The sequence below is a fragment of the Vidua macroura genome, chromosome 1 (genome assembly GCF_024509145.1).
Source record: "Vidua macroura isolate BioBank_ID:100142 chromosome 1, ASM2450914v1, whole genome shotgun sequence".
Taxonomy (NCBI): Eukaryota; Metazoa; Chordata; class Aves; order Passeriformes; family Viduidae; genus Vidua; species Vidua macroura.
In genome coordinates, this window is record NC_071571.1 from 103,519,175 (window position 1) to 103,532,803 (window position 13,629).

General features: G+C 37.9%; 1 protein-coding gene across 6 annotated transcripts in view; it reads right to left on the reverse strand.

Moving 5' to 3' along the window:
- PTPRM (protein tyrosine phosphatase receptor type M) overlaps positions 1 to 13,629 on the reverse strand; it is a 445,383-nt gene that overhangs the window by 148,688 nt on the left and 283,066 nt on the right. For all 6 annotated transcript variants that reach the window (XM_053979855.1, XM_053979842.1, XM_053979831.1 and 3 more), the window contains one exon: positions 2,955 to 3,087. In XM_053979855.1, the coding sequence (XP_053835830.1) occupies positions 2,955 to 3,087 (133 nt within the window). The remainder of the gene's footprint in view (positions 1 to 2,954; positions 3,088 to 13,629) is intronic.

Consider the following 13,629-nt stretch of genomic DNA (forward strand, 5'->3'; position numbering starts at 1 on the left):
CTCTATTTGGCTACTGAATTAAAAGCTCAAGAGTCTGATCTGTGAGAATCTGTGGTGCCTGGCACCAACCAAGCAAAGAATGGTTGTTGAGTGAAATGGAGTGGCTACTTAAGCAATGTGCTGGACAAAATCATGGTTGTAACACAAGTGAAACTGCTTCCAAATCTCTTGACAATGGAAATAAATGGTTTGATATTAAGTTAATCAAGTACTGTGAAGCTCCAGGGACAGAGTCTGTTTCATCTACCGGTACGATCTGAAGATCAAATACACAAGCCTCTTTTCTGTGGAAGAATGAATAACACATTTGCTTTGGGATATGCCTTGGGATAGCAGGATGTGAATGGCATTTTGCTGTAGCCAACTCCAAACAAGACAAGTTTCAAATCATGTAGACTCAGCATAGTGAAACCCACCATTGTAGCCCAGAGAGTCTGCACATAATAGTGCAGAGAACAAAGTGCTTCTCGGGGGAAAGGTGCCACTGAATTACAAGGTGCTATTTTATTTTTCACTCAGATCTTTACACCAGTAAAGCTCCTGATAAAGTAAATTAAATAAAATGATCAAGAGCAGAAGTCAAACGGCTCACTAGCTTGATAACACTGTTTCCCAAAGTAGCACCTAAAATATTGCAGAACTGCAAAATCACTACAGTCACGCTAAGCTTGTGGCATGATTTATAAGTTTTCTTCAAATGCATAATGTATACACAGTAACTGAACCACGGTGAAACCATAGGGGCCCTCAGCAGCCTAGTGAATTAATGCACCAATAACAATCTATTGAATAATCAGTTCATCTTCTGCTTAAGTCATGAGTGTAATTGTATTCAAGATCTTCTATGCTACAGCGGATGCTTTAAGAGGCTTGGGACCCAATATACCCACCTCCCGAAACTCTCATTAAAGCCTAGTCACATCCTGTTACACAAATGAACCATCCTTACTTTTTAATATTCGCTTCAACTCATTTCAGTTTGTTTTGTTCAAGGCTGCAGCATCATTCTGAGACATATTTAAGTTATTGGTATCATTCTTTCTGTACTACACAATGAAATTGTGTGTATTTGGCAACAGAGTTCCTGGACTTGTATATTCAGTAGTTCCATCTCTGTCACAAGCAGGTTTATTCCAAAAACCAAGGAAGCTTACATAATGCACTTTTTCTCTAACAACAGAAGTACTATGAATAATAATTACTCCACTGTGGTAGACAGAAGGAATCAAGTATCCTTCTGCATTAATGCAAACACTTAGGATCTGAGCTCTCCTGTTTCTAATAATTAGATTATCAAAGAGTTTTTCTCTAGAGAATTAAGCAGGAGCTGGCATAGCATCCATTTAGCTAGAGACCCTGACACCTTATTCACTTTGAAACTATTTGGATCATTTTGCAATGTTCTCCCTTCAAGATTAAGAATAACTTGTCTCCCTTGGGTGAATACATTCTACCTTTGGCAGAAACACTTAAGGAGAGGCTCAGAACTGAACAGAGAGAATAATGAATGTTGGTCAGGTATTGTGTGAAGAAGGATTGGCCAGAAAATCCAAGAAGCCTTCCTCCCTGCATGCCAAGTGTTGTGTCTGGCCCTAGGGAGGAGTTTGAGAGTTCAGCTGTTAAAACTGAAGGTATGAATGATGCAAGAAATTGGAAGTGGGAAGAAAAAAGTACTGCAAGGCCAGAACAGACTTCAACTGTGTTACACTGTACTTTATTGAGCAGACTTGGTTACTGGGTCAATTCCATTGTCCCAGTCAGACTCACCCTGGGGCTTAAGTCCCAGTCTCTTCTGTATGGCAGCTTTTGAGTGCTTTTCATACCTCTTGTCACAACCTGGCCCCCAGCCCTGGCCACAGCTCGCCTTTCTCTCCATACAGCCCTTCCATCTCATGGCCCTGCCTCTGCCTTCAAGGAGAATGAAAAGCAGCTACTTCTGTTGCCTGCCCTGAGGCACTGTCAGACAGCTGCCTCCTTTGCTGTGCACCTCCACTGTTCAAATTCTGGAAGAAATTCAGGCAGCTCAGGGGTTTGGACTATCTCAGACCTGCCAAACTAGTTAACATACAATTAAATCACACAGGGTTGGGATAAGCCAAATCAGGCCAGGATTGCTCTCAGAGGAAAAAAGGGGATAATTCAAGTGGAATAGCAAGGAGGTGAGGGTTTATGGGACACAGTAAGGAGACTGTGGCAGAAGTGGAAGGAGAATTTGTCACTCAGTCCCTTTACACAGCACTTGCACATTCCCAACCCCACATCTAATGGGCAAATCTCACACTGTTCATTACAGAACCGAAAACCTTAATTCTATTTGCTAATTAATTTCTCCCAATCTAGACTAAGCTTCTAAGATCAAATGGAGTTTTTTTCTTATCTGTGCCACCTCCCTAGCTATAGTTTTCCTGGTACTATTTTATCTGTTACAGTGTTGAGAAAGACAAACAGTTTTAAAAGCCTTACACTTCTAATAATGTAGCAGTTTTGAAATTATATTCAAGGCAAAACAATCTCAGTGTGTGAGTGTGTTGAACCAGCATTTGGAAACATTCAGCACCACTATAACATTTTCCATTGTTTCAGGAAATGAAGGTTATGCAGAACAATACAGACCTCATTTTAGAACAAATTACCTTAGCTCTAGCTCCTGTTTGACTAAGGATTTCTTTTACATGCAAAAATGAAACTACATCCAGCATCCAGCTGATCTGTCAAATAGGGTGAAGACTCACACAGGACCAGATACTCTCTGATTATTAGAGTCCATCATGCAGTACTGACGTAAGAAGTGCTAGAATCATTAACCTCGAGTTGTTATATATAAAACAGAGACACAAACATTAATTCTCTGTGGATACGAAGGTGGCTGGATACTTTTACCAATATCAAATTGAGTACTGCTGTAGGAGATGCAATATGAATATGGACATAGAAAGCATCCACTAATTGCTCACCTTTTCTTCATTACCAGCACAACTCCCAAAAATATAATGACGAACAGCAAGATGCCTGCAATGACTCCAGCAATTTTAACAGTATGGTCTGTCTGCTTCTCAGGCTCTGGGTCTGGTTTTCGAGTGGCAGCCCCTATGGAATTGACAAAAGAAAAATAGGAATGAGGAAAAGAATAAAGGTGTTATTCTTTTGATGTTTATACACTTAACCTACTAATGTCATTAATCTTATCCAGGACCAACAGATATCAATGCTTAGTCTTTTAAGAAAAAATTCTCTTTCATATGCATTTCCGGGAATATAATTCTTTATATTGTTCCAAGACATTCTGCAGGACCACAATACAGGTGGGATACCACTGCCAGCCCTGACCCTTCACAGGAGAATCTTTTCACAGATTCACAAATTTCTATATTTTTATTATCTGTGTTGGCTCCCTTTTCTTTCTTCCATTTAGAAACTTGCTAACAACACAATAACTATACTAAGCCTTTATCCAAATTTGATTTGCTGGAACATTTTCCTCAATTATTTTTCATAAATGAAGCTGTAATTCTGTAACATATTAGCTTAAACACCTGGAAAAGTGAGATAAGCTCATTTACCATGCATTTTACCCACAATTGTTTTTTTACACAATAGGCTTTTTTTTTTTTTGCCTTTGGAAATCTAAATCTAGGTCACATCTGGTAGGAAAAAAGACTCCTTCTAAGCAATTTATTCACAAAGTGGGAAGCAGCTGATGATCACACCACTGGCACCTACATTTAATATCTGCTTAAATGAGATAACCAGTGCCTTACAGAAGCTACTGTCTTAGCTCCTCCAGCTTCTCCATTAAAAAAAAATAACATCATTTGTACTGTTTACTGTATAATGTGATGGAACGTCAAATCCATGTCTGATGAAATATCCATTTCCCCTACTAAATGAGTTCAGGATGAAAAAATGTTAAGGAAGCAACATTCAATTCACTAAGCTGATTTTATTTTTTTATAGACTTCCATTTTTTTTTTTTTAAATCAAAATGTGGCAGCATTCATCATTTGAGGCACCATGCCATAAAGCGGACACATGGATTTATGGATTGCTTTCCTGCAATAGCTTTTTTGGGAAGGGAGAATGAAGAGAAAAGCCTAAGTGAAGTGTAATCTACAAGACCATGTTCTTGTACCACTAACTGGGATTCAAAGAGGATTCTGACAGAACCAAATATATTTTACTTGTTTCTTCACTTTCTCTTTCTGGAAAGGAGGTAAATTAATGACCAATCTACATGAAGAGCTATTTTCTGAAAAACAGAATGAAAACATTTCCAATGTTTCTTCTCAATTTTAACCAGGATATTCTACGATGAAGTGTGCTTCTGAGTGCCCACAGTTACACTTCTGGCCTACATCTTCAATACTCCTTGCCAAGAGGAATGCCAGAAAAACCTGCCAGGAAAGGTGATAACTATTAATCAAATAATATCTAGAGCTAACTGCAGGAACCAGGATCTCTGGAAAACTCTGGCCAAGGTACTTTACATGAGTGCTAAATCAGAGAAGACGATGTGCTTGCTGTCCCTGTGCCCAGTCCCACAAGAATATTAGTTTGATAGAAATACACACACACTTTTCCGAATTGGTAAAATCCTTACTTTGTATGAATAAAGGATGATTCATACTTTGTATGAATAAACAGTTCTATTTTTATTTTCCTGTATCTTATATAAAAAAAATTAAAAATTCTATACTGCTGTACTTTTCACAGCACTCAAAATTGCAGTAGATATTCAGAAGACGTCTAGAGCATGTTCATGCATAAAGCAGCTATTGAGCTGCACTTGGCCAACAGGAAGCAGTGAATCAAGTATGATGCAAAAGGACTCCAAAGCTCTCTTTTAAATCTAAAACCCAAGAAAGAAAGAATATTAAATCAAGAGCAAGTAGTATCTTTTCAGATGTAGCTTCTAAGACTAGTTCCTTCCAAAGCCTATTCTTCATTATCTCCTTCAGGTTACCCTAGCCAACTGGAATACTCACCAGTAATGACTTGCTAGAAACAGTTTCTGCCTTATGGTTAAGGCTTCCAGCATTAGTTTTGGGAATATGAGTGCTAAACAGTGAAAGTAAGTAAAGGTACTATCACAGTACTATCCAATATGTTCTATCTCAGTGCCATGTCACTTTTTAGCAGATCATGGTCCTCAGTTAAGGGAACCAGTTACACTTAAACTACGCAGAGGAGATAAAATCGTATTCAAAGCACACCCATCTTCTGCATACGATACAGCGCAACCTTCATGAAATGCCTTCCATCACACAAAGCATTATCCTGTTGGGAGTATTGAACAAGCTGGCGAATCCACCACTAATGCAAAATCACAAAAGAAAGCCTACACAGGAAATGGCACAGAGCCTAACATCAGGACACTCAAACTCCCATATTGCATCATTTATTGATTATCCGAATGAGGAATCATCTCAAATTGTCTATGAAAAGAATTGTAATGCCGAGTTAAAAATAGGATACAGCTTCTCACAGTGATGGACTCAGCCTTACTCACAATAAAGGTTAAACTTCCTTAAACTGGAAGCATGATGTTTAACAAGCCTTTTAAAAACCCCTATCATTAATTATTATAAAATAATACTGGCATTACCTCAATTCTCCTTTCTTTCCATTCAGCAGCTTATTTATTTGCTGACAAAATGTTGCTTCGCTATTGTTCTTAGTGGTTTCCAAAATCTATTTGGGTAAATGAAAAGAACTTTCATCTTTCTTGAACATTCCTTGAGTCATTTAGCATTAGACATTTGGGAATACCTTTCTGCATTTTATTTAATGCTGCTTATTCATTTAACATACCTCAGTTTTTCTACAACTGGATTTCAGAAAATTGCTGTGTTCTAATGCACTCTTTATACTCCTTAGCATTCTGTTTGGTTTTATTTCAACATCAGATGTATACTGGAAATTTTTTACTGTGTATTGTTTACAGTGAAACATGCATCCCTTTCTTCAGTGAAGTGTTCAGCTTTGAACCCTTTACAAGTTAAAAGCCATTCAAATTTACATTTTAGCACTTATCGAGACTGAAATTTGAGCTGGTACTACGTCTTCATTCAGTTTGCTTTTGTCCCACTGAAATTCTTCATAGTCTCATGTGAATTCTGCTAACTTGTACCATCTAGCATTCTAATCAAGAGCTGCTGCCCTGACACTGACTCTTCCAGGCATTTAATTAACATACCATACAGTATTTTGTATTAAATACTAAAGTGCATTAGCTATGAAAAGCAGTGTCACTTTACTTCTCCCATGTTTCTGTCTGATAGGTAGATGTTGATTGAATGATATTTGCCTCTAACCTCATAATTCTTAACTGACTTTTAACCCCTATTCACACAGGCAATTGCACTGGCACCATGGAGAGAAGGGTGACCTGTCCCTAAGGGGAGCAATGCAACTCAGGGCAGTAGTTCTGAAATTCATTTTGCCTCCTGAAAAACTGCAATGTCCATTTGTGCATTTGGTTTTGTTTGTATGTTTTCAAGAGAGATGTGGAAAAGTACTATTGCAAGCCTAAAGAAAAAGAGGTGTTTTGATTTTTCTCCTACTCTGCTGTACTGACAGATGCTAAAAATACTGAGTGAAATGTAATCTTTCATTACCGAAACAGTGTTACCGATACACTATTTTATCATGGTGATCTAGTCTTGGTGGTTTATTTCTTTATTTTATTACTGTACTTGCAACCTCTTTGTCTGACACAGTAATTTTAATGTCCTTGATTGCCCTGGAGCCTTTAAGAATGTATAACTACGAGACTAATTCTGTGCCTTCAGTAAAATATCTGTATGTAATGCAAATAAATAATTAAGCTGATGCCAACAACTGAGCTATGCCCACTGCATGTTCCTCGCAACACTGGACCTAATGACTTGGATTTTTTTGTTTGTTTTACTTTAAAGATTTTGATTCTACCCTCGCATATGATGACTGACTTCAAGCCTTGCATTAAAAACCCCCTCACTTCTGTTTTCTGAGATTGTCTGGTCTAGTGGATCTGCAAGAATCGAGGCTAAACTGACATATACACTGTGGTGCACCTCTGGAAAGACAATAGGTCACTAAAGAGCAGTGAGTGCAGGATAGCTCAAGGGAGCTGCATAGAAAATGAAAGGACAAGGAGATGTTTCCTGCCAGTTTAAAAAAGATTAAGGTGCTGACTTTGGAAAGTCTTCACTCGATGAAAACAAACTAGAGTGCTTCCTGCCAGAAGTGAAAAACAGAGAAACACTTAAAGATAAACCCTGAGGTGCTGCAAAACCCAGCAAAGCATTTCCCCAGGCTTCCTGTGCTGAATACAGTGGAAGACAGTCACATTGCTTGGTTCCATACCCTTAGATATTTACTTTTCTAGTTAATATCAGCAACTAAAATTTCCCTTTTACTGAATGACTTCCCATTCCTTGTGGCTCTCCCAACAGAAGCATTTAAAATGGGAAATGTGCTTCTTTTCCTTCACTTAGAAAGAATGGCATTCAGCCTGACTTTTCCTCATGGATCCGGTTTTGTTCCATCCTTTGCAAGCCTCAGTGATAATATTTTTAAGTAGTACCCATGAAACATCCAAAGATAGTATTTCACTTAGTTTTTACTCTCAGACCTATTCCATTAACCTTTTCTTAATATTGGAATCTCCTCTGAAGTTTAGTCATTACTCTGCCAGTTCATGGCATCTTACTTCCTCTTCAGAATGAGAACTGAATTATATTCTAGTTGCTGTAGTAGCATCTGCCAGAGTTTGAATTCCTAAATGACTTTGTGCAGCTAAATTTCTATTTCCACACAACAAGTTAGAAAAACGTGTAAAAAAATTCCTACTCTCTCTTTGAAGTATTTCTAGTTCTACCACTTCCTTTGGTGGAAAATTTTCCTTTCCTTTCTCACTCAGACGGCACAAGTATCATGTTATCATCAACCTCAAAACTTCATAAAGAATAATCTCTTGAAGGTAGCTTATGGATAGAAAAGGTTGCAGCAGAACTACTTATCACTCAAATAAAAGCTAAGGTGAATGAATTATGTGAGCAAGATAATAATTCCTTTAACTCTGAGGCAAGCATTGTCCTGTTTTTCAAGAAAATGAAAATATTTTCCAGTAAAAGAAATGGACCTCTACGAAACTGAATAAACTCTCTTTCTCCTTCTCTCTTTGTAACTGAACAAACTTTGGACTTGCTTTTCAATATTTCTTTCCCCCCAAAAATGTACTTAGAAATGATTGACCATTTTAGAGAATAGAATAATGAATTAAATAATCCTGGCTCCAAATTCTAGGCACTGCTGGTTATACTTACAAAGAGAGAGGTAAGATTTAAGCTGTTACTAGTAAAAACTACTTAAAGGTTGCTTCCTCTAAAGCAGTCTTTTAAAATTCCAGATGTTTTTTCTTTTATTTGAGTCAAAAAATAATCCCTTCCATTAATCAACTAGACTAGTTTCATTTTATTTCTCCCACTCAAGGCTGACCGTAGTTCCTACCTTTTGTACTTCCTTTCTCCAGCTTTACACTCTCTAAAGGTACTTGCTTGATAAGATGCTTGCAAGCCTTTCCAGCTGCATTTCATCCACAGGTGTTCCAGTTACTGATGTCATGGCTAACCTTACAAGGCTTTAAGGTAGTAATACAGTTAGTCCAGATCATCCTATTTTCCAGTCAAATTTGAAACCAACTTTTGAGTTAGTAACTACCCTGTGATTTTTTTATGCAGGCAGTGAGATTCAACTATCCCATCTTAGCACCTACTTTTGAGTTATTCCACAGAGTGAGTCAGGAAAATGAAACATTATATCCATGTGTGACAGCTGCACCGTGATGAGCTGGCAGAAATCATACAAAATGGTACAAGGCAGAAGAGAGGCAGAGAGATATGATGCTTCCTTGGAACACCCATCACTAGGCTCCTACTGCCACAAAGTGAGAAGACTGAAAAGATCAGAGAACTCGGCTTTGAAGACTCTACCCATGCTCTCCTTGGACAACATGAATTACAGAGGCTACTATCATTATTACTTCCTATTATTTGTATGACAGTAGGAGCTAGAAGCTGTAAATCAGACTGGGAGCCCCACTGTGCTAAGAACAGGGCAGGCACACAGCTAAGTAATCTTTGCCACTAAAAGCACAAAACCTAGCTGAGCTAGGCTGTAGGAGGCAGGTGCAGCAATCACAGGGGAAAGGGGGAGCAAAAACCCATAAAAGACGCATTTGCAATACCCAAATAGTTCTACTCTTCCTGCTCTTTTAACTAGCTGGTATCACTCAGCATTTCCAGTTAGCAGAAACAGATATTCAGGAGTTATTTGAGGAACTTACAAATGTTTTAATTGATGATGCTGGTTGGGGTGTTTCAAGGAAGGAAGCAACATAAGGTTCATTAACATAAAGGTTGGAAAAGCAGAGTTCCCAAAAGTAAAGGGCTGAGATAAAAGGCAGTATGACAAAGTAAGAAAGAATGCTGATATGTCTGTCCTGGTATGAAAACAGGTGCTTCACAGAGGTAGGTCCTTATAAATGTCAAATGACCAACAGGAAACCTAATCCTGAATCACAAAACACACTGCAACAGGGCAGCAGTGCAAAATGTCCTATTCATCTCACCCACAACTGCAAAAAATGGTACCCTTATTTATAAATCTGTAGCAGCAGCATTACTGATGCTGTGAGAGACAAGCCAGTCTGACACGCTTTCAAGTTCATTCCAGATGCCAAAATTTGAGCCTGTCTTGGAGAAGACCCAAAACACATACAGATCTGTAGATGAAATGAATTACCACACTGGCTCTTCTGTTTATACTGTAAGTGACTGGCATTCAGTCCTCATCTGCTAGCCAGCACGTATTCTGCTAACAAAGTCTTTGTTTTATTATTCTTGGTAGAAATCCAGCTAGGAGAGTGAGTTCTCCCTTGCCATCCTCATTGTTAGCTTTCCAATCAGCGCTCCTCGTTCTCCTTCAAAACTGCAGGTTTTTGTCCATATGGTAGAAGTTATGAGGTGTTGTTGGGCAGGGTACACTTTGTGCCAGAAGGTGGTTTTGATCAGCATTTTTTCAGTTTACTCTCTACTCCATGTCTTGAATATATTAGTTTGGGAAATGTCACAAGAGTAAGATCTGTTTACTTCTCTTCTTACAATATTCTTCCTTTCTGTTCCTGGTTTCTCTTGGAAATGCTCATGTATAAACTGCTTTTTCTACATGGCAGAGACAATGTTTTCTTTCTATTTTGCTAAGCACAGGAGTTGAAGTGTTCGTGTTTAAGTGTTGAAATCAACACAGTCTGATTTTCCCTCCTATGACGTGCCGACCACTCTATTTTTTTTAAGTCTGGGAAGGAGGGGAAGCAGCACTTATATTTTTAGCAGGAGAGTATTTTCTTTGTAATTTATGATCATCATCACAATACACATTGCTGTGTACAGATCCTCTTTTTCCAGAAAAAGGTTTCTGTATTTCCCTAAGACCACCATGTTGATCTGGTATATTTTTTATTTGGTGTTTTTTAAATACAGGAAAATACAGACTTGTCAGAAGTCTGTGGTAAGAAGGGAGTATCAATGTAAGGCTCTGCTGTGTAACAATACTTATGAATTATTAATTTTGTTTGTGATATTCTTTAGGAAAATGTAAATATAAGTGACAAAGAACTGCATGAAAAGACATGCAAAGAACTATTTCACTGATGAATACGACTCATTTAACTGACTATCACATGAACTGTGTCTCTCACTGGTGGATGATTCATGTTGGTGCATGTGAGCAGAAAGACTTTTTTGGTTAAACATCTGCATTTCTGGTTGTCAGGAATAACAACAGTCTTTACAAAACATGCCTAAAACAAATAACGTTCCCAGTTTGACTAGTGGTCTCATCACAATCTATTATTAACAGGATTTTAATCCAGACTATTTAGACTGGATTTTTTCCGGAGACTGTGTTTTCAAAAAAAAAAACAAAAAACAACAAAACAACAACAACACAAAAAAAAAAACCACACAAACCCCCCCGCAAAAAAACACCAAAACCCCCCCCAAAGCCCCCCCACAAACATAAGCAAGTGTTGATAAACAGCTTTTATCAATAGTGTTGATAAAATTTCTCCTTTGAAACACAGCCACCATCTTTTCTACTAGCTCTTCTTTGCATTTTCTTTTAAGCAAAGAAACTTAAATAATTAAAATTCAGAAAAATTTTCCTCTCTAGTGAGCACCCAAGGAGTTGGAAGCCCTCATTCATTCAGGAAAAAAAGCGTAAGCCCTCACACTTTAACAGCACTGAGATCATTAAGGGATGTTTAAAGCACACTCAATAGCTGTACCATAACCAGAAATTATTAACAAGTCTCAAATATATTCTCCTGGAAGTAAATAATTTACTAAGGAAAAAAAGTTAAAAGTACTTGGAACTTTAAGCTTTCAAATGGCTGTAAAAGCTTTAAAGGGTACTTCCACACACTTTAGTCTATTTTATGAAGAAAAAGGGATGGTTACATATTTATAAGTACTCTCGATGTGTGGCCAAAGAAGTGGCCACAATGGTGCACACCATAGACCTCTATGCCAACAAATGGAAAAACCACGGCAGCATATCTGAAAACTGCTCCCACCACTAAAATAAAAGTTGCAATCCTCCTTACTTCTGTGGAAATATGAAACTGGGCTTCTTTACCAATTACTCTCTGACTACAAAACACAACAATGACCAATATGACAAGACACACATTTCTAATCAAGGTTGACTGAGGAGTAATGAGAGTATACTTGCATCAAATTAGCTGTATGCATGTAGGTACCATACTGAATCAGGATGAGGAGGTCTGAGAAAAGAAGCACCAAGAAGGGCTGAAACTGAAGGTGTCCCAGTACTTTGAATGTAGGGCTTGTTGCCAGCTGATGCTCTGTGAAAGATGCCCCAGTTGCAGCCATTGGAAGTGCAATTGCATCTTATAGCCCTGAGTTCTGTGAACAAGAAGTTATAAAGGTACACAGTGTACAACTATGGTAGCCTTTAGACCTAAAATGTTGGATTTTATGGTTCTCTACACAACCTCAAACCAACAGTACTCATGGTAGAAGAGTAACACTCTCAAATTAGCTCTACGGAAATGAAAGCAGACAGTCTGGATTGATCCTGTCCATACCTAATATATTTTCTAAGCAAGCCAGCAACACTTTCAGGCCATTCCTATAGAAGAAGTGGACAACTTATCATCAGTCCCACCAAGGATATTTGACTTTCACCTATTGCTGAAGGAGACATTTTGTTGACTCCCATGTTTTCAACACTAGATCTACTCCTGAAATTATATGGAGACATGATAAGAAATACCAGACACCACTGAGAATTTATTTCATCTGTTTTCTAGAAACAGAGGACTCTGCCCTCTTCAGGGGAGATAAAATGCGGTTCTCTAGTACTCAGCTGGCTTATATCAAGCAGGGAAGACATGAAATCATATCACAGTAATGTTTCTGGAGCTGACCTACTCAGGGTGAAACTCAACTACAAAACTAGATGCTTTTGGCCTGGACAAACACAGCTGTTTTATTTTCCATCCCTGAATGCAAGGGATCCCATCCAGCATGGGAACAAAGCAACCTGAAGCTATGGGCAAGAAGTAGCAGAGTGAGGCATCATCTTCTGATCTCACTGTCAACCAAGGACTTAAGCAGAGGAACACTAATGAACAGTTCCAAATGGAAAGTCGGTGAAGGCTTGGTTACTTTGCCATTAGGAGGAGAGGTACAGAGACTAATGCCCTCCTGTGGGAGGTCTGAACACCCAAGGATGTTTTAGTCTGTGCTGCCACTGGCTCACAGATGAGGCTGACATTCCTGGTGACTTCCACTACTAACCTCCCTTCACACTGCAATCCTTATGAAGGATTCTTCAGAAATCCTTCAAAAACAATCACACTTGGAATTTACTTCTCATTTTTCAGTACTTATACATTTTCCTGGAAGAAAACATAACATAGTTCATTCTACTAACAAATAAATGGAATTATACATGTAATGATGCATGAAGAAATATAAAAATATGTTTGTGATAAATTTATAAAAAGTAGGAAAAAGACTCAAACCTTTTTTTCTTTTAAAGCATTTCAGAGTCAATGCTGTTTTAAGGCAGGAAGGTCAGATAGAGGAACTGGAAAGGACAATCAGCACAACAAAGGAAATATAATTTCACAGAATTCTAAATCTGTCTTTGTGCTAATACAGTGTAGCAGTTCTTTTGTTTTTATTGCAGAAAATTTTACAGTATTGCCAATAAACAACCTATTCAGACTGAAATAATGTTGAATGTACCAATATTCTAGTACAGGGACAAGAATAGACTAGGCCTCCTCTGAATACTTATCATTGATTTACATTTTGTTTTTCATTTTTTTCCTGGAGGTTTTAGGGGTTAAAGGAAAATCTCCACTTGTCCTACTTGATAAAGAATGCCTTGAACAGTAATTTTTATAATCAGCTCTTTTTACTTTTAATTATTGACACATTCACTCATAACCAGAAGTGGTCTAATTCAATGACAGCCTACTGAAAAGTGCAACTATTTTGCTTCAAAAAGGTTTATAGAATACTTTGTTTGCTTCTGACCAATTAGAATTAATTATTT